The following is a 22531-nucleotide window of genomic DNA, read 5'->3' as shown; positions in this document are numbered from 1 at the left end:
AGATATTCAACAAATTCTTTTTTTGTATTGGTCTTTCCCACTGACTTCTACTAATTTCTACTAATTTCTACTTAATTCCAAAGACAAATTTTAAAGTCACGTTTAGGTCTTTGCGAATTAGACCACAAAGAAATACTTCCTCCTCCCCAGTAAATTATATACCTATTTATTTTAATAAAATATGAGTATTCGTTATTCCTCAGGTAATTGGAGTAGGAAGCTGTGGGATTTAGTCAATGAGAGAGAGACTTAAAAGCCATTTTCTTAAAAATTCCCATGCCGAACATTTGGAACATTCTGCCTTCTTTACTATTTCTGTTTTGAGTCTGTCACATGTTTTCTATGCCATACATTTGTATGTGTGGACACATATGCATACAGGTAAACACACAGACACATACAGGTAAACACACAAAGCAAATGCTTTCCCAAATGTAGATGATAATTACTTGTGCAACGTTTTGGTTTTGTACAGGATGGTAACGTGATCTGCTCACTGAGTTCACTGAATCTCTTTTACAAGCAAGTTGTTTTGTCTCTGTGGAAGTCATAGCTGTTTGTTCAAACACAGCTAATACTTTACCACATGCTTCTGTTCCTGCAGATCAACCTTAAATATTTCAGTGAACCTGGATTCACTGATCTTTCTTTGTAGAGGATTTTGAAGAACTAAAAATGAGAGAAGTACTTAAATGAAGGCTAATTCCCATTTTCAGTTCTATCATGTGGTTTCTATTATAATGTTAATTTACTTATAAACTCAAGCATTGGGTAAACAAATCCATCTTCTCCTCGTTAAATATAAGCTCACATTATCTTTGTAAACATTGTAAAACCGACAAAACACTTTGTAATCTATGATAATATATGATCATCTATGATAACAAAATCCTAAAAGAATCACATTTTATTCCCTATAACATCTGAAGTTATACATAACACAGTGCATAGAGAAATCCTGAAATAATCAGGAGATCCTAAATCTTCATGTTGTGCTTAAGACTTCTTCCATATTACATTTATAAGAAAGACCTTGGGTTTTAGAACAAGCCCTCTACACATTTTCAGTAGACTTTTTTTAATCCACGGAAAGCAGTAGCTGCTGCTTTCATCCTCTTTTAAGCCTAGTATTAATCATTAATTTCATGAGTTATGTTGCCTTTCATGCATACAAATAATGGTAATGATACAGCCTCCTGATTTTCCATTTTTTAAATTTTCGGTATGATCAATAATAGAAATGTTTCCTTTGTACGGCTGCTTTCATGATAATATAAAATTTGAAAAAGGAGTTGTATTAAAAAGGAAAGATTCCTCTTGGACTGTTCAGCCTGGAAGATAACAGTACAAATATCAAGTATCTTAAAAAAAAAAAAAAAGTGCAAAGAGGGTGAAGTCAATTTTTTATCAAGTAATATCCAGAGTCAGAATAAAAAGCAATGGGCAAATAAAACTTAAATATAGGAATCCCTGCCTAAACATTAAAAAATAATTACTGTGAAAGCAGTTAAATACTGGGGAAGTTACAGAGGGATGGTGTGGATTTTGCATTTCTGGAGATATTCAAAATGCAGCTGGGTTTTAAAACTCAGCAATTCTGTGATTCTTTAGAAATTGTAGTAGAATATAATTGATGGAAAATATTAGCAAAATATTAATATGGACAATATTAATATTTTATATTAAATAAAAATATTTTATTTTTTAAAGACATCTTAATTTGGAAGATTTCAGACTTGGTAATCAGAGTGCAGAGCACTGGGGGGGAGGACAACATAGAGACTACATTTATTGAGGGTTATTGAATTTCTAGAGCTCTTGCAGCTGGTTCCAGAGGAGGGCCACTAAGATGATCAGAGGGCTGAAACACCTCTTCTATGAGGAAAGAATCACAGAATGTTCTGGGTTGGAAGGGACCTCAAGGATCATTAAGCTCCAATACTCCCCCCCTACCACATGCAGGGCCACCAACCTCTGACCAGGCTGCTCAGGTTCCCATCCAACCTGGCCTTGAACACATCCAGGGACGGGACATCCACAGCCTCTCCTTGCAGCCCGTTCCAGCACCTCACCACTCTCTCTCTAAAGAACTTCTCTCTGGCATCCAACCTCAATCTTCCCTCCCTCAACCTAAAACCATTTCCCCTTGTTCTGTTGTTATCTACCCTTTCAGAGAGTTGGTTCCTCTCCTGTTTGTAGGCTCCCTTTAGATACTGGGCTGCAATTAGGTTACTCCACAGCCTTCTTTCCTCCAGGCTGAACAAGCCCAGCTCCCTCAGCCTGTCTTCGTAGGGGAGGTGCTCCAGCCCTCTGATCATCTTCATGGCTCTCCTCTGGACCCTCTCCAACACCCCTCTGTCTTTCTTGTACTGGGGGCTCCATACCTGGACACAGCACTCCAGATGGGGCCTAAGGGCTGAGTAGACGTGGACAATCACCTCCCTGTCCCTGCTGGCCACTCCTCTTCTGATGGAGCCCAGGATACCATTTGCCTTCCAAGCTGCAGGAGCACACTGCTGGCTCATGTTAAGTTTTTCACCCACAAGGACTCCCAGGTCCTTCTCTGCAGGGCTACCCTAAAGGATTGCTCCTTCCAGTCTGTCCATTGAGGGAAAGGTTGAGGGAATTGGGCTTGTTTAGCTTGGAAAAGAGAAATCTCCAGGGAGACCGCATTGTGGCCTTCCAATACTTGAAAGGAGTGTGTAAACAGGAGGGGGAAAGGCTGTTTACAAGGGTGGATAGTGATAGGACAAGGGGGAATGCTTTTAAACTAAGACAAGGAGGTTTAGGTTTGACAGTAGGAGGAAGTTTTTCACTCAGAGGTTAGGGTTAGCACTGGAACATGTTGTAGAGAGAGGTTGTGGATGCCCCATCTCCCTGGAAGCATTCAAGACCAGGCTGTATGTGGCTCTGGGCAGCCTGATCTGGTAGTTGGTGATCCTGCACATAGCAGGGGGTTGGAACTAGATGATCATTATAGTCCTTTCAACCCAGGCCATTCTATGATCCTCTGTATGTATGCACAATGATTCCGTTATGATGATGAGGATGAGGAGGAGGAGGAGGAAGAGAAGGGGGAGAAGGAGAAGGAGGAGGAATTAGGAGCGTGAGTAACATTCCTACAGGAGGAAATTGGATGAGCTCAGACTCTTCTCAGTGGTGTGTAGTGATAAGACCAGGAACAATGGCAAAAAACTGGAACATAGGAAGTTCCTCACAAATATGTAGAACTCCTTCACAATGAGGGTGACAGAATACTGAAACTGGCTGCACAGAGAGATTGGGGAGTCTCCTTCTTTGGAGGTATTCATGACTTATCTTGACACCTACCTTTGTGACCTACTGTAGGGAGCCTAGTTTAGCTGAGGCATTGGACTTGATCTCTAGAAGTCCCTTCTGCCCCCTGCAGTTTTGCCAGTAAGGACTGCAATATCCAGGTTCAATGCATATTTCTCTCCTTAGTAAAATCAAATTACCAGTTCTGATTATGCTAGAGAACAGGAAGATGGTGCATTCCAAGAACACTTACTCTTCATTATATTTTTTCTTTTACTGCAAATGGAGTATCATCTGTTCAATTTTTTGGTGTTTTCTGGCTCCAGGTCTCTTGCTGTCAGGAGTGTGTGGATAAGTCAAGTCCACAAAGAGCTTCAGAGCTGGAAAACAGGCTTTGCTGAAGATTAGGAAAAAACTTTTCACTCATTCATAAACACAAAATCTAGAAGACGGATTTCCCAGATTATTTTGTTTGGAAAATATGCTGAGCAGATAAAATAGAGGTGTAAATCTTATGATGGTATGGTTGGAATGAAACTACCCCTTATGGGTTGCAAACAATCAAACAAGCAATTAAACAAAGCAGACAGTGTTATATTTTCTTTCTACTCCAAGGGCAAGAAATGAACTGTGCTGTTTCCAAATAGAAACAGGGAGGGAATCTGGGTGAACAGGATATAAATACTGGTACAGGTATTGAGGTTAACATTCATAAACTTATTAAAAATGTAATGGGATCCTGTAATCATTTGTATCATTACATAAATGGTACATTTTGATTATACTCATTCCCTTGACTAAGGAATCGTAGAATGTTTTGGGTTGGAAAGAACCTTTAAGATCATCTGCCCTCTGCTATAGGCAGGGACACCTCCCACTAGACCACTAGACCCACGAGCCCCATCCAACTGGCCTTGTTGACTCCAGGAAGAAGATATCCATAACATCTCTGTGCAATCTGTTCTAATGTCTCACCACCATCGCAGTAAAGGTTACATCAGATATGGAGGTACAAAATGAGTTCTTCACTTCAGTCTTCAATAGCAGCCAGGATTCTCCTATCCCTAAACCTCTATGTGGGAACTGGGTGAGCAAACTCCCCCTCCTCTATAAGGGCAGAGCAAGTCCGAGACTACCCCATGAGACTGAATGTATACAAGTTTATGGGGCCAGATGACATGCATCCCAGTGTCCTAAAGGAGCTGGCTGATGTGGTTGCTGAGCTGCTCACCATCATATTTGAAAAGTCATGGCTGTTGGATGAAGTCCCCAGGGACTGGAAAAAAGGAAACGTCACTCCCATTTACAAGAAAGGGAGGAAGGAGGACCTGGGGAACTACAGGTCAATGAGCTTCACCACTGTGCCTGAGATCATGGAACAGGTCTTCCTAGAAGACATGTTAAAACACATGAGGGATGAGCAGGTGATCTGAGACAGTCAGCATGGCTTTACCAAGGGGAGGTCTTGCCTGATGAATCTGGTGGCCTTCTGTGATGGAGTGAAAGTATTGATGGACAAACTGAAGGTGACCAATGTCATCTGCCTGGACTTGTGCAAAGCCTTTGACATTGTCCCCCACCACATCCTTATCTCTAAATTGGAGAGATACAGATTTGAGGGATGGAATATTAGGTGGATAAGGAATTGGTTGGAAGGCTTGTGATCAATGGCTCTATGTTTAGGTGGAATTCGGTAATCAGCTGTGTGCCCTGGGGATCTGTCCTGGGTCCAGTACTCTTAACATCTTTATCAATGGCATAGAAGATGCGATTGAGGGTACCGTTAGCAAGTTTAGTGATGACACCAATCTAAGTAGTGCAGTTAGTACAGCAAAAGGAAGGATTGGCATCCAGAGGGCAACAAAGCAAAATGCAACATTTTACACTTAGGTCGAGGTAATCCCAGATACATATACAAACTGGGAGAAGAAATCCTTGATAGTAGCCATCCTGAGAAGGACTTAGTTATTCTGGTTGATGAAAAATTTAACATTTTAAGTTGAGGGAGGGGAGATTTAGGTTGGATGTCAGGGGGAAATTCTTTACAGAGAGAGTGGTGAGGTGTGGAACAGCTGCCCAGAGAGGCTGTGGATGCCCCGTCCATCCCTGGAGGAGTTCAAGGCCAGGCTGGATGGGGCCCTGAGCAGCCTGGTCTGGTATTAAATGGGGAGGTTGGTGGCCCTGCATGTGGCAGGGGGTTGGAGCTTCATGATCCTTGAGGTCCCTTCCAACCCTGGCCATTCTGTGATTCTGTGATACTTTCATATGTCTGCCTTCCAAAGATGGTTATGTAAGGTAATATAAATCTGCCCTATGGTGTGTTTGTTGTGTGGTTTGTACTTTCCATGAAAATGTTAATTTTAACAATGTTCCCTTCAGCATGGCTTTTGTAGCATAACTAGCAGACTAGTTCAAATTATTCCAATATGGAGACAATTAACAAAAAGACATTCTTTGTCCTTGATATCCAAGAAGTAGCCAATTCCTAATGACGCTGAAGCAGATCTGACCCAGACATATTCAGGAAGATTAGCATAATTCCTTTCGTTTAGACAGCATTGTTATTTTTGAACTGTGCATAAATAAAAATCACATGTATGTAACTGAACAAATAATCTTGTCTATTCATTAATGAGTAAACATCTATTTCTATGCAGATATTTTGGGGCCTAAAATAAATGAAAGACCAAATAGTACACAAAAGTTGATGCTGTTTGTAGTACTGCTCTGATTTTATATTTGAAATTTATTCTTCATAAATTACTTACATTCCTTCTTTTTTGTAGTTCAGTGGAGTATATTCATGAAAATTAACTGCACAGAAAGGAGAATAGTCTTCAAAGCAAATTCAAAATTGTAATAAATAGCTCATAAGACACTTTTTCTAACTCAAATTTAATGTTGAAATCTCCCCTGAGACATGCTGTAGTTTCTGGAGAAAGAAAAAAATAAAAAAAAAGAAAAAGAAAAAAAAAGTGAGAAATGTTTTCAAGATTCAGATTTTACACTTGGGAACTATTTTGTTCAGTATAAAATGTTTTAATAGTCTTTACGGTTCGTTGGTGCAGTCTAGCCTTTTTAAGCAAGGAATATGATAATTCATGTTGTATTTCTCTGCTCATTTCTTTTTATTTATTTTGTTCTAATATTGAAATTTCTACAAGCAGGCGAGCAAGCTGGGACAAAGAAAGAGAGCATCTGGAATAGTTTTTTCACTGAAACTTCACTGTATTTTCATGTATGTTTACCATGAGATTTTATAGACTGTTTTAAATGAAAAGTTTTTTTTAACTTTAATCTGCAAATAGGAAAAGTCACACTATTGTAGGTATGGTGGTGAAATGGCTTCAAGCTGTGCCAGGGGAGATTCAGTCTGGGTGCTAGGAAATACTACTTCTCTGAAAGAATAGTCAGGCACTGGAATGGGCTGCCCAGGGAGGTGGTGGAGTCACCAGCCCTGGAGGTGTTCAAGGAATGTTTGGAGTTGCAATGAGGGACATGGTATAGCCATGGTTTTGCTATTGGTGAACAGTGGATGGTTGGACTGAGTGATCCTGTGGGTCTTTTCCAACCTTGGTGATTCTATGATTCTATGAATTATATACTATTTTAGTTAACCAGCAGAACATACACAAGTGAGCAAGCCTTAATGCTGAAATGATTTGGCTTGCAGGCTACATGCTATGGTCTTGGTACAAGCTCACTCAGTTAATGGCACAGTGCATGTGCATGGGTGAAGAGAAAGTTATCGTTGGGTGGCTTGTCTCATTACCTCCTTTCTTTTCCTTGGGGCTTTGTCAAGCACACAGTGCACATAGGAAGCAGTGTAACAATAACTCCTTGGAGTCGTATTTAAGGTTTGCCTGCAAGCAGATACTGTATAATGAAAGATCAACTTTCAGTAGATAAAAATAGGACAAGGAAATACTTAATGTATTAGAAAGCTGTGCATAAGTCTCTCTCTTCTGTTGCATTAAATATGACTGAAAATTGTGTCAGGCCTAGATTTCCTGTAGTGACAATAGATTTCCACAGTTACCCGCATTAGTGAGGGCTGACATGGCATGTAGTTCAGCAGCAATTCACCTTTCACCTTGTCCTATGCTGCACGTGCCCTTTCAATTAATTATATCTTTTAAAGTACAACTATACAAGAGATAAATATGAGTGCTACCCCTAAAACAGCTGCAAAGTTCTTCTAAAGATCTCCATCTCTTGTGGTTTGATGATATTTTTAAAAGCATGCTGGCCAATGAAAGGTAAGGATAAAATATAGCCAGAGTATGAGTTTAAGGACTTCTATTAAATGCCTTGGAAAGTTTAAATTTAGAAACCTACAGAAAATTAAATATTACATAAATTAGGTAGCTTGTTTATTTTCTCATTATGTCTGCTTTTGGACTGCAACTTAAATGTGAAATTCCACATGCCTTCGCAGCAGGATAAACTGCAAAGATTTATGCACAGCATTATCTCTTCATGAACTATGTAAGATTATTAGTTTCAAGGATCCTTTTCAACATTCACAGGTCATTGTAGAGTGAGAACATACTTCGCAAACAATACTCCCTTACAATGGCATCAAAATCAAAACGCTTTTAATAATGATTTCACCAATTAATTCCTCCTTTTCCAGGTGTACAATGAAAATCTCTGAAGTGTAGCTTTAATTTATGGGTTGTGGTCCATAGTTAGCCATAGTTAGAGGTGATTTCTGTGTCACTCTTCCAAGGCTTTGGAAATACATGAATGTTTATTATCACTCATCTACTGATCTTGCACCAATTTAGTAGTTTCATCGTATTTTTGTCCTATATTCCTAATAAAGTCATTTCTCAAATCATGCATATAATTATTAACTTTGGGGAAAGCACTGAAAAAGAAAATAAGAGTAATGGTATTGTCTAAAGACTTATATTCTGATGCTATATATTCCAGATCTGTTGCAGAAGCCACAGAGGTTGATCTCAACATGAGAGTTGGATTACATACAGGAAGGGTGCTTTGTGGGGTCCTAGGTCTCCGAAAATGGCAATACGATGTCTGGTCAAATGATGTTACTTTAGCCAATGTAATGGAAGCTGGAGGATTGCCTGGGTAAGTCTGAGAAAGACCTACAGAAAAAGAACCAGAGACCCATATAGGTGGATAATTTCCTTCTTCGTACCATTCGCACTGTACTTGCTATTGATAAGAAGGGTGGAGAGTTGTGTACAGTAAGAGCAGTCACTGCATTATCTCCTGTGGAACTGTGCAAATGACTTTGAAGTTCTTGTTCATAAAAGATTGGAAGTAAAATTTTGAGAAGAAGCAGAAAAAGTTCTCTTTGTAAGTGTTTTCCAAACTCCTTTTTAGAAACTGCCACATATAAAGAGAAGGAGTAAGACAGCACTAGGAAAGTAAAAGTGCTAGACTTTCATAATCATTTCAAGTTATAAAACTAAAGCTCCCTAAACATTTCAGGAAGTTTTGGATTTGTACACAGAAAGAAACATATGTTCCTTACTCTATTTACAAGGACAAATAGTCAAAACTAGTTGTCTGCTACCAAAAGAAAATATCTGATTACATGTTCAGATATCCATCATGTGTCTGCAAATGAAACAGTAGTACATAAACCTGCAGCCATTCCATGAGGCATGTCTGAGAATTTTAAGTAGTCCTTGGACAGCCTTGGACTCAATTTAAGTGGACACAGTGCATCACTACGCATCTGTATGCAAGTTGCATTTGAACTACAATCTTCCAATCTTTGTTAGATTTTTACAAGATTTTTATATTCTGAATAGGAGAACAATGGAGCCTCTTCATTTTTCTGTCTGATTGAATTTCTTTTTGCTACATATGTTTGAGACAGTTTAGACAGTGTTTCTGAGTATTCCTTACCTTGAGGCTTCTCAGTTAAAAAAAAAAAAAAAAATTTGTAACAGCTTTTCAGATATCTTGTAGAAAGTCATTTCAAATATGAATGATCTTTCAGGAGAAAATGTGAAGACAGTTTTCTGTATATGCAGACTCACATGTGTCAAAAATGGCTGTGCTTCCCAAGTATAGTGGATGAGAAATTTGCCCATAAAACAGAGTAAGTAAACAATGCATTTGAGAATTGTTAAGGGAAACAGGATGAGAAGAACAAACATTTTATCTTTTATGCACATAAGAGGCTTGGAGGTTTTTTTTCCCCACAACAGACAGCAAGCTAAATTAACAAAATTACACAATATGAAAGATGATGTGCAGACTTCCACTTTGTACCAATCAAGGAGTCTGCAAACCTTTGGAGATATTGCAGTTACCACTTTGCTAGAAATACTTTATAATTTATGTGGGTAAAGGTACAGATCCTATTATGATCTTTTGCACAGTAGCAACTAGTGACATATCACTGCTTTAAAGAACGTCCTATTTTTCTCTCCAGGAAGGTTCATATTACAAAGACCACCCTAGAGTGCCTAAATGGGGACTATGAAGTAGAACCAGGATATGGCCATGAAAGGAATAGTTTCTTGAAGAAACATAATATTGAAACATACTTTATTGTGCCATCCCACAGGAGAAAGGTAGGCTCCACAAATTCTAGGTTATTTTGTAGCATGATTTTGTAGCTTAACAACTGTTCTGTGATACTCTGAAAACAGAGGCAATACTGGCATTTCTTCTTTCTAAAAGAAAGCTTCAAATTAGATTTTTTTTTTTTTTTTAATACTGACACAGGAAGTCCAAAAAAAAAAAAAAAGCTAACCTTGTACAATACCTTGAGAAGATTATCAATGAATTTTAAAATTACAGTAACTACTCACTTTACTCCACAAAAATATTAAAATTTTGGTTTATTAAGATATTGTAATCATTGTATCAGAAAGAAGATACATCAGTCCAAAAATTTAGTTCATACCTATTTCACTTCCCTTCAAAAGGCTCCTTCAGATCACTAATGCTTGACAGCTTGGCTACTTTTCTTTGCTCTTTCATTCCCATATTGCCATGTCATTTTACTCATGCCCCCATAACACCTTATACAACCACTTGTGATACTGGTGACTCCCTTGCTAGGCCTGTAGGAATCCCTAATGAATAGATGCAGAAAAACTAGTATTTTCAGACACGTCATGCCCTTAGCAGAAAGGATGGTTAAATGAATTCAGTAGTAATTGAACCAACATTCCCTGAAAATCTAGAGATCTTGCCAAGCTGCAGAACATAAGTCTTTTTATCTATGTCAGAGGAAGAGGCAGGAGTCAACCATTGCGCTTTCAAATAGATATACACCAGTGTACCACAGATCAATTATTTATGCTCAAGTCGAGTAAGTTTCCTAAGATGATTGCAACAAATAATATATTTATTGACCAAAGCATGCACTTTCTCCTGCTAAGCTGAGCTGCTCATGACAAATTAAAAATAATTTTCCCTCCTCGTTCTGCCACCTCAGTCTACTGCATTGGACGTAGTGATCTCTTTCCTATCACAGCCACCTTCCCCCCAGATTTTATGCTCCCCTCTCCCTTCAGCCTATTCCTTTTGTCAGACCCCTGGAAAACCACTGGGGGAAGAGAAGTAAGTGGGCAGAACTGCAAGGAACAATAATGTTTCCTGCTCTTTTCTTCCTTTTGGAGGAGAACAGAGAATTGAAAGTGTGAAAAGAACAAGGTAAGAGAAGATTTTAGCTCATTTGAGCAGGAACTTCACTTCTTAGATGTTCAGGATTTAGCGACATTGATAGAAATGGCTGTGACTCCTCATTCTAGATGGATCTTCAGAATAAGGAAAGTCCCAACAATGTGATGGTAATTGCGTGTTAGCATGTGGTGAAGTTGGTGACCTTTAAGCAGCTTCATTCAGTTACTTCTTTCTTCCTCAATCAGTTAGTGACACCTCAAATCCGAAAACTTCATTCCATTAGTATTCATGAGTTAAAACAACATAAGAAATAATCATATTTAGGACAACCTTTATACTGTAAAAAACCACATGTGTGACTTAAGTAGGACATCTTGCAAGTCCATAGTTATCATTTAAACATAATTAGTTTGTTCAAATATTGTCAGCATAAATCAAGCTTCTCTTAGTTAATTGGCATAATATGTTTACATGTTGAGAAGGTCTTTACTGTTCTTTATACTTTTTGAGCTAGAAAAGTTAGAATACAAATCTTTTACCCTTATTTTCTGAGACGCCCAAACAAGTTTCATTCAGGATTTTGATCTGTAGAGTAGATTTTAATAATCAGGTCTGAAAGTAAGTACAAAAACAAAGATGAAGCTTTAAAGTAAATTAAAAGGCCTGTTCTTGAGGGTGTTACTAAACTTCTACTAACAGGTGTTTAACAAAAAGAAAACAAAGAAAAACAAATTACCTTGAATGTCAGGTTTATAGTCAGTTTTCTAATGTGAATTTGATGATTTGTGGAGATTTCTTGGAAGTGTTGGAAATCAGGTCACCAGAGTTTTCTGGTTCTAGGAACGAAAAGTTCTGTTGTTTTATCCTTAGAAGGCTGCTATGAGGCTGTCTTACTGTGTGCTTCTTCTAACACAACTTGTTTTTAGAGAGATATTCTTCTTGAAATTATTTCATTCTTCTTCCTTATTTTATTCTTCTGCTGCTACATACAATTAGATTTGTTCATGTATTTTATGAAAGAAAATAGAGCAAACCAGTGGGCTATATTCTGTTTCCATCACCAGTGAGATTTTTTGTTAGCTTTCTTGAAGATAAGATTAGTTCCTAAATTTAACAAGTCCCCCCAAAAATTCCACCAAAACTTCAAGCAAAATCATAAAGAAGGATTCATTAAGATAGATATGTTACTGACTGCAGCTACAATTGTTTGCTTTGTTTTAATCACTGTTTTGACTCCCACAGCATTATGATATTTCATTTCCCACATTACATGTCAGGCTTCATTTTGCATTTAGATGGCAAATAAGAATTAAATTTTAGGAAAATTTTGGACATGTTGGTGGACAACGACAAGAAGAGGGAGAAGGGGATAAATGCAGCCACTACATATTGAAACTGTTCTCTCAACTCTAATGCATAAAACAGTGGTCAAAGAGTTTTCAATAGAATCTTGACACTCGCATATTAAGCCATGTAGGTTTGGTGCACAAAGATGAGGAATCTACACACAAGCACATGTTTCTTTTTGTTTTTAAGACTGCTGAGAAACTATGATGACTGCTGAGAAGCAAGTGATTGATTGGTACTAGCTACATGAACTAAATGCCATTTCACCTATGGATGTTGCTGATGAGTTGATGGAAACGACAGATGCTGTACTACAGCTTGGCTGACATCACCTCTCTGGCATGCATCAACACAGTGTCAACCAGTCTAACAGAAAGAAACACCTCATGAGTTTTGCTGGTATTGACAGGCTTCTTTACGAGACTCACAGAATAATCAACATGTCACTCTGCTATTTGTCACAGTAAATCACAGCCATCTCCAGTCTTTGTGAACTTGCATACTGATCATTAGACCACAAGATACTAGTAAATACATTCGTAATAGTATATTTAGATTCAAAATAAAGAGCTGTAATCCCCTCCTATCTTGATTCAGTCAAGAAATCTTCAGAGAGATAGAAAGAGAAGCCTGCCCTTGAAGCACAGAGAAGATCAAGTATCTAGGTGAATTCAGGTATCTGATGATGTAATATTGTATTCCCTTCTCAGGAGCCCCAGTAGCTAAATGCAGAAACATTTTTATTCTTTATGCATCATCTCTGAGATTAATTTGAACTGACTATAGCAGATATGATGTCAAGAGGAATGAAAATCAGTATTACCAGCACCAGATGGCCAAGAATCTGTTGAACTTAAAAAGGTAAATAGGACCGGTTAGTACTTTAAAAAAAAAAAAAAATCAAATTGATTTAGTAGACAGGTACTTCACATTCTCCCATATTGTATCTGGGAGAAATGTCTTCCATTAGACAGATCAACTAAGGGAAGAATAACAGCATATATTATTCACATACCAGTTACATTTTAAATGTGAACAAATTATAAAGTGTTCCAAATTATTTTATTCTTCCACTGAGTCAACTAACAGCCACAATTTTGTTATCTGATATGACTGCTGGCATGGTGTAGAAGCTAAAACGTGACAGGGCACTCAGCACAGGTAGTGAAGTTAACCACTCCTCTTCACTTACGTAGTTCATCCTGCAAAATTAACACTTCCTAATATTTGGCTGTGGCCTCAGTGATAACTAGGTGAACTTTTCTTGAACTTGCATTTTCTACATTACTCCACTCTCTGCTTATAACTCTAGTTTTAGAAAGATTTTTCGATTATTTTCACTGAAAACAAACAGTCCCACATAGACAATTAAGCAAATTTCCTAAGGTACTTCTCTGGAAAGCCAAGTAGTGGTTAAGAAATTATCAAGTTTTTCTGAGTAGAAAGATTTCTCATTATGTGAGTGCTTGCTTTTACAGAAGCAGGCCTGCCATCACTGTTACTCATTGCCAGCTTAAGGGAACCTGCTTCACTGAGTAACTTCTCTAGTTCCAGAGTTAAGGCAAAGAAAAATAATGCAATAGACGATTAACAGTAGACAATAGAATTGTTTCCAGGAAAGGAGAGCCTACAGAAGGTAGGAAAATCATAGGTAAAGACTATAGATACATTTTATAAAGGATTCCTATATATTAATATACAACGGATCCTACAGCATACCTTGACTGTAGAAAGCAGTTAGCTTCGGATGGATTACAAATTACCATCTGCAACATTTCTACTGATGTGCTAATCAGTTATTCACCAACTATGTATATATTTGAATACGTACATACAAAGGTGGTTTTTATCTTTTATTTGTGACAATGTAAACCACAGTACACAGCATATGCAGATACTATTTGAATAGTATGTGATGGGCATTCATGAAGAGTGTGTACTACATCTGTTCATGCTTTAAAAATAGGCATGTAATGCAAAATAATATAAAAACATCAAAAGAATGCCTGAAAGGGAACTGCACATTTTTACAACTTTTCTGTACGTATATGTTTCTGGAAGAGCTGATATTTGTCCTTTCTACCTTATTTTGTACATACAGAAACATGCCAAGCAGTCTCAGAAAATCATTTTTGTGTGTTGGACTGTCATGCTATACTGTATGAAGTCTGAGTAAAGTTATGATCACTGTGAAAATTCTAAGTAAAAGGGTTTACACCCTTCCTGATACATGTTTAGTTATCCAACTGGAAGGAAGTAGATGCCAGTTAGCAGAAAGGCATTATTTTCTTTTACATATTTCTCCTCAAAAAATCATGCCCTAGATGTTCCAAAGTCAGTAACTAAAATTCTATTTTATTTTTGCCCAAATAATAATCATAGCCACACACAAGTACCAGCAGTCTATCTGAAAAAGAGAACTTAAAGTAGTAGTTGAGGAAAATGAATATTGTCATTCTTTTAATTGCAGGAAAAGCACATTGAAAACCTGAAGGTTCTTAACATGAATGCTCTTACAGTGCAAATACAGCTCGGGAAAATCTTTTGGAAATTACTACTGAAAGTGTAAGAGCTCTTGTAAAAGTTAGAAATTTCTGAATCAATTATCTACAGCAAACACTCGTAGCATAATTTAATGTGAAATGCAGATGGATATAACAGTTCAAAATTTAGATGGATTTAACAACTCCAAATGTTGAATTCAATCAGTTAATTTATTTGACTCACGATACAATCAACAGACATTCAGCAACTCAGAGATATGTTCTAACTTGCACGACAACAGCTGTAAGAAAAGTAGGCAAAGGCTGTCACATCAGCGTCATACATTTTTACATCTAGCATAAACAGATGCTATTTTAAACTTCTTGTGTTACAGTCTTGTCAGCAAGAAGTTAGAAAGTAAACAAGTCACTCTCCTGCTTGAAGAGACAGTATTTTTTGACTTACAGTCCAGCATCTTCCTTTACTGTTAAGGAGAGTAGAGTCTTTCCATGAAGTAAATTGTAAGCATTCAGTGTTAAAATAAGTTACTATTCTCTATTCTTTTCCACCACAAGTAATAGGTTTTATCTGCTTATGACCTCCCTCTAGGTCATTTGAAATCTTATTTTCCTCCAGAATCAAATTAATTTCGTGCATTAGCACAGAGCAGACAAAACAGATTGTTTAATAATTACTACTCTGCTTTGCATAAATGAAATACGTAGTACATATGCTTGCCATTTTACTTAATCTGTAAATCACATTTATCTGTGAAACACTGTTAGCAATTACGGCATTTCACAAGCATAACTTCTGATATAGACTCCAGACATTCCTTTATGTCTTAATGATATTTTTTAAGTGCAGATATTTAATGTATATAATTGCTTTATATACATTACCACTTTAACTCATCAGAGTAAAAATTTCAACTTGGCAAAGTGGAACGCTTTAATGTGATGGAAAGTACTGCAATAAAACAGAGGTAACAAAGTCTTTAGCTGCAACAAATAAGGACAAAACAACAACAACAGCTACAAATTCAGAAACAAAAAGAGAAAGCTGCTTACCTTAGGAAGGCCTCAAGTAGGAAGAAATGTTCAGCAAGAGATGCACTTACCTCCACTACCGACCCATAAATGAGGTCTAGGAAGGGGGTGGATCCTGACTACACCCCTTCTACACTGCATGTACCTGAGTTCCCCTGGGTTGGCCCTGCCTTCCCACCAGGTGCACAATCACTGTTTCAGGCCATGATTTGTATTTCTACTATACTGAGAAACATATTCTCAAAAATAATCTCAGAATTTAATGCTGAAATAATTTTTAAGTACCATCATGTGAACAACTGGAAAAAAAGGAAGGGAAAGCTGAGGGGGTAAACTCTGTGAAAGAATGGGTCTAAAATTACTGAATTTACTTATTTTTATTGTTGTAATTCAACCTGAAGTTTCATCTGTATTGGTAAGAAGTTGCCTTCTCAACAAAATTAACTTGATTGAACAACTCTAATGAATAACTCTACATGTCTTTCTTGTGCGGGGGGCTCCCGGCTTGGACACAGCGCTGCAGATAGGGCCTCACAAGACCTGAGTAGAGGGGGACAATCACCTCCCTTTCACTGTTGCCACCCCTTTTTTAATACAGCCCAGAACACAGTTGGCCTTTTGGTCTGCAAGTGCACACTGCTGGTTCCTGTCCAGCTGCTCGTCCACCAGGACCCCCAAGTCCTTCTACACAGGTCTGTTCTGAAAGAGTTCTTCCTCCAGTCTATATAAATACCTGGGATTGTCCCAGTCCAAGTGCATCACTTTGCACTTGACCTTGTTGAACCTCATTAGGCTTACATGGGCCCACTTCTCCAGCCTGTCCAGGTCCCATCCCTTTGGTGAATCAACTGTACTGCTCAGCTTGGTGTCACTGCAAACTTGCTGAAGGTGCACTTGATTCCAATCATCTATGTCATTGATTAAGATGTTGAAGAACACCGGTCTCAAGACCAACTCTTGGGGACACCACTTGTCACAGGCCTCCACCCAGATGCAGAACCATGGACCACAATCCTTTGGCTGTAATAAGCCAACCAGTTCTTAATCCATCAAACAGTCCACGTTTCAAATCCATATCTCTTTAATTTAGAGAGAAGGATGTAGTGAGGGACCATGTCAAAGGCTTTGCAGAAGACCAAGTAGATGACATCTCTTGCCCTTCCCCTGTCCACCAAAGCTGTCACTCCATCACAGAAGTCTGCCAGATTGGTCAGGCACAATCTGCCCTTGGTGAAGCCATGCTGGTTGTCTCAGATCACTTCTTCATCTTGTATGTGCCTTAACATGGTAACTCAGAGGATCTGCTCCATGATCTTCCCAGGCATGGAGGTGAGGTTCACCAGCCTGTAGTTCCCCAGGTATTCCTTTCTCCCTTTCTTAAAAATGGGAGTAATGTTTCCCTTTTTCCTGTCACCAGGGATTTCACCCGACAGCCATGATTTTTCAAATATGATGGAGAATACCTTGGCGACCACATCAGCCACCTCTCTCAGAACCATAAGATGGATATCATCTGGCCCCCTATACATTCATTTTCATGAGGAGGTGTAAGACTTGTTCCACTGTTACAGTGGGACACAATATGCTCCTTTCACACATACCTAGATGTTCAGGGTCCTGGCCAACATGGGGAGCCTGACCACCAGTGAAGACTGAGGCAAAGCACTCATTGAACCCCTCAGATTTTTCCATGTCTGAGGAAGCCAGTTCTCTGTCCTCATATATCAGAGGTGGAATACTCTCCTTGGCCTGTCTCTTCCAGTCTGAGTACCTGTAGAACCTCTTCTTATTATTTTTAACTTCCCTTGCCAAGTTCAGCTCCATCTGTGCCTTGACTTTCCTAATCCTTTCTCTACACATGCAAACAACATCCCTGTATTCTACCCAGGCTACATAACTCTGTTTCCACTTCCTGCACATTTCCCTCTTTTCCCTCAATTTAAGCTGAAGGTCCTTGCTCAGCCATGCTGGTTACCCACCTCCTCTGCTCAATTTCTTCTGCTGGGGGACGGAGAGCTCTTCTGCTCATAGAAGGGTGTCCTTAAAGAGCTGCCAGCTCTGTTCTGTTCCTATCTCCTTAAGGACAGTTTCCCTTGTTCGAAGTGCGAGAGCTCTGATTCCTCTGCTCTAGGTAGTAACAGAATAAGAGATGTTTGCAGTTAATGCAGAGCATGTGAAAGCTTCTCCAACTAGTCAGACAAACTGTCTCTGCTGTTAGCACACAGCAAGTTCTTACTTGAAATAACTAGGCATCTGAGCTCATCACTGGACACACACTGTGATGATTTCTGTTTTCTTTCTTCCAGCTACTATTTCTGTCATGCTTCGGAGTGTCCACTGTGATTTTTGTTCTGAATGGCTGACAAGTCTTACTGGGGATCTTATCTAGGTTTTTTAAATGCCTGACTTGGATCTTTCAAGTTTCAATACCCCAGTTACACTCTAGAAGAGCTGATTTAAAAGACATATATATAGCCCTTTAAGAGAAACTGTAGCTTGTTTCTAGTTGCTGGAATATACACTGGAATATACCCCAACACTGGAAGTTGCCTGTGTGTGTTATCACTAGCAAACAGTGTACTACTCTACACCTTCAGAACTGTTCCTGCAGTTAGAAGGGAGAAACGTAGGGAAATTGTATAGGATTTCTCTTTTGTTGAACTCTCAGAAATTGTTTTAGTCTTCACAGCTGCTAAAAACTTCTGTTTCTGTGTTAAGCAATGCCTATGCCATTCTAAATGCTAGTAATTTGTTTTATAGAACTGTGTTGCTTAATGATAAAAGATACTAAATACTTTTCTGAGAGTTAGCTGAGGAGTGGTAAAAAGGATAGAAAAGCAAATACCTAACATACATCTTAAAAAAATACAGTTTGCTCACTTATCTCAGGACAAAATGGTAATCAGGAAGTTCAATGACTTTCAGGCAGTATTGAAGCAGATACTGTTACTAAGTGCCTATACTTGAAGATAAAAAGCACAGACAAATACAATGCTACCACATTTACGGTTACTGTAAATATACCTTGAATATCATTGGTATCATCTTTCCAGTGTTGTTTCAAGCACTGTGGCTGAATATAGTCAGGGTGGCAATGGTCTGCTACTGTTTCTGAGAATCCCAGATAAGCACCAATTTATCCCTTACCATAGTATCCTGAGATTCAAACAAAGGTGTTTTCCCAGAATTTTAATCAGCACTTGTATGTTTTCTGTGTACAAAAGGATGTTCACAAAGCTGTAGATAGTCTGGCTGCTTTCAGAGTGCTCTTAATCTCATCTCTTAAATTTATTTGCTGATTATTTTGCAGCAAAGCAACAGTCTTTCTAAAATTATGTAGCAAATGAATAGTATACTGTGAAAAAAATGATCCTAAGAGACAAAAAAGAAGCATGAAAGTAACACATTGACAAAATAAGCCAGAATGAGAATGCTGCATTCCAGCTTTCTTGTAATGCAGGCCTAGAGCAAGTTCAGAGAAAAGGCAGAGTGAAAGATTATTCTATTGTGGGTTTGGGGTGGATTTTTTGTTTGCATGTTTGTTTCTGGTTTTGCTGGTTATTTTTTTGTGTTTTGTGCGTGTGTGTGTAGTCTTTCCAAGAGTTTTCACAGATTGCACTCCTTGCCATTGTTTTTCGCTCATAGCAGAAAGTGATTTTAATGGAGCACTCCACTGTGTCATAAGGCATTTTTCTGCTATAAAGAGAATAGTAATAATAACAATAACGAAGGGACAAGATTTGTAAAATGAAAGAGTTCCTTTGCTTGTGCTTTTTCTTAAATGCTGTATATATCAGTAGAATGGAAAGTCTTCAATCATAGGGAATAATCTATAGGTCCTGCAACCACCAAACAAACAAACAAAAGATATTTATAAAATTATCCATGATCAAGTACAGCCATTGTGCCCTTGTTATGTGCACAACATACATTTTCATAGTATTGCACAGTACTTTTGGGGAAGGACACTCTGGAGAGTGTGTGATCAACCCCCTTGCCGAAAGTAGGGCCAACTTCACCATTAGATTGGCTTTTGAAAATACAACACGTTCCTCATAAGAGAAGCAGACAAAAGATACAATAGTTTGTGCTATAGTTCACACAGAATGGTTTGAATTAGGGTGTTCATAATTGTATTAAGATGATTAATTATCACAGACATGCCACAGAGATATTTTGCCAGCAGTTGTTGGAACAGCTATCCCTGCTGGACTGAAAACTTTAAGGCAGATAAAGCTTCACACAGCATGGCAGATGCAACCTTCCACATCCCAGGCTGCAGGAAGTGACAAAGGCCTCACTTTGATGCCATGAGAGATGGTCCACTATCATGCAGGAGGTGTGCTGTCTTGGAGGAGCTGTGCTATCAGGTGGAGGTATTAGTAGAAGAAGTGAATAATCTTCATAGCATCAGAAAAGATGGGAGGTTTTAATCTTCTCTGTGATGCAATGATTTTAAGTCCGTAAGATCCCAACTAAATAAGAGAAGCTAACAGTGTTCATCCCCATTGCTGGTGTATATGTAACCCCTGTAGAAAGGAAAGTATGGAAGCTGGTACCAAGAAGAAGACTCCTGTCCCATCCAAGTGCTTACACCTACAAAGGGGTTCACTGCTCTCAGTGTAGAATAGAAGCCAAAATCTGGACCCTTAGACCTAAACCATGCAAAACCAACAGGAAGAAATGACATGTCCTAGAATCATACAATGGCTTGAGTTGGAAAGTACCTTAAAAATAATCTCATTCTAAACTCCATGTTGTGAGCAGGATTGCCACTCACTAGCTCAGGATGGGCAGGGCCTCATCTAAATTTGGTCTGAACACTTCCAGTGATAGGCCATCCACAACTTAGTCATCCTGTTCCAGTGACTGCAAGTGACATCTAATTTAAATCTCCCTTCTTTTAGTTTAAAATGATTCCCCCTTGTCTTATCACTATTAGATCATGTAAAAAGTAATCCTTTATCTTGTTTATAAGCTCCCTTTTAAGTAATGAAAGGCAGCAAGGAGGTTTTCCTGGAACCTTCTCTTCCCCAGATTGGACAAGCAGAGATCTCTCAGCCTTTATTTGTTGGAGAGGTGTTCCAGCTCTCTGATTAACTTTGTGGCTTTCCTCTGGACTCACTTCAATAGTTCAATGTCTTTCTTCTGCTGAGGGCTCCAGGCAGTACTCCAGATAGCCTCATGAGAGCAAGCAGAGGAGGACAGAGCTGGCTATCACAGATCACCTCCTTGTCTTGCACATGCCTTAGTATTTTAGCTTCCAGGAGTATCTGTTCCATGATCTTCCCAGAAACAGACGTGAAGCTCATCAGTCTGTAATTTCCCATGCCCTCCTTTCTATCCTTCTTAAAAAGGAAAGTGATGTTTTCCCTTTTTTTCAGTCACTAGGAACTTTACTTGGCAGCAAAGACATCAAATATGATGGTGAGTGTCTTGGCAACTACATCAGCCTGTTTCTTCAGGACTCTGGGATGCATGTTCTCAGAGCCAATGGACTTGTACTAGTTCAGTTTCATCAGGTGATCTTGAACCTCCTCTTTACTTACAGTGTGAGATATTTTGCTCCTCCAACCCACATCTAGAGGTTCAGGGACATGAGAGGCATGGGAAGACTGACTGCCAGTGAAGACAAAGAACTTGTTGAATACTTCAACCTTTTCCATGCCTGTTGATGATGACATGCAGAATCAAACTCTATAACCACAGAGTAGTCATAGAGCAGGTATGTTTACTCAGAGCTGTGCACCCATACTGGATGCAGAGGGGGTATTCCCAACTACCCTGCGTACCAGAGGGCAAGAAAGGCACATATCTAAAGAACAAGCTGCTTACATATGCATTAGATTTCCAAGGAAAGCTTAGGTTATTACAATTAGTCCCCAGAATGACTGACATTTTCCCCATCCCGAGTCTCAGTTCTTTTATCCATGCATGGTATCTCTTGGTGATCGTCTGGTGGTCTTTTCTGACGTAGATCATATGTCTTTCTTGCTGTGTACTCTTTGACTTGGGTCAAGTTGGAGGATGCTGACTTAGCTCTAGCTGGTCATCTTATTGGCTACAACTCTGTCCACCAATCCTCTGCTTCTTCAGTAATTGTGCTTTTACTGTCTGAGCCTGCTACCTTGCATTCCAGAGATATGATAGCCAACAATATTAGCAGGACAAGGGGAAATGGCTTTAAGTTGAGGGAGGGAAGATTTAGGTTGGATGTCAGGGGGAAATTCTTTACAGAGGGAGTGGTGAGGTGCTGGAACAGCTGCTCAGAGGGGCTGTGGATGCCCCATCCATCCCTGGAGGTGTTCAAGGCCAGGTTGGATGGGGCCCTGGGCAGCCTGGTCTGGTATTAAATGGGGAAGTTGATGGCCCTGCCTGTGGTAGAAGGGTTGGAGATTCATGATCCTTGAAGTCCCTTCCAACCCTGGCCATTCTGTGATTCTGTTATTCTATATATTATTTGGAGAAACAGGAGACTCACTGTCTGTACTAATTGTCTAAATCTGTAGAAAAACATCTGTTATCAGCAGCTAAAACCTGTCTTACACATGTCAGATCTGTAGCTATTGATTCAGCACCTCCTGAAGGCACATAACTTTTAACCTAACTTATTTTACTTAATTCAGTTCCATTTCTCAGTGCTCCTTTTTTATTAGGAGTATACTCTCCTTGGCCTTTCTCTTCTGAATAATGCACCTGTAGAATCCCTTCTTGTTATTTTTCATGCCTCTTGCCATGTTAAGTTCCATCTGTGC

The 22531-nt window shown here is 38.9% G+C and overlaps 1 protein-coding gene across 3 annotated transcripts in view; it reads left to right on the top strand.

Annotated features, from left to right (window-relative positions):
* The window catches only part of ADCY1 (adenylate cyclase 1), a 146067-nt gene that overhangs the window by 80331 nt on the left and 43205 nt on the right, over positions 1–22531 (top strand). For all 3 annotated transcript variants that reach the window (XM_085220008.1, XM_085220009.1, XM_085220010.1), the window contains exons 6-7: positions 8215–8373; positions 9695–9836. In XM_085220008.1, coding sequence (XP_085076134.1) covers positions 8215–8373; positions 9695–9836 — 301 coding nt within the window. The remainder of the gene's footprint in view (positions 1–8214; positions 8374–9694; positions 9837–22531) is intronic.

Source organism: Meleagris gallopavo, chromosome 3 (genome assembly GCF_905368555.1).
Source record: "Meleagris gallopavo chromosome 3, MGAL_WU_HG_1.1, whole genome shotgun sequence".
NCBI classification, from domain to species: Eukaryota; Metazoa; Chordata; class Aves; order Galliformes; family Phasianidae; genus Meleagris; species Meleagris gallopavo.
The sequence above is the reverse complement of the archived record's forward strand: the minus strand, read 5'-3'. Positions and strand labels throughout refer to the sequence as shown.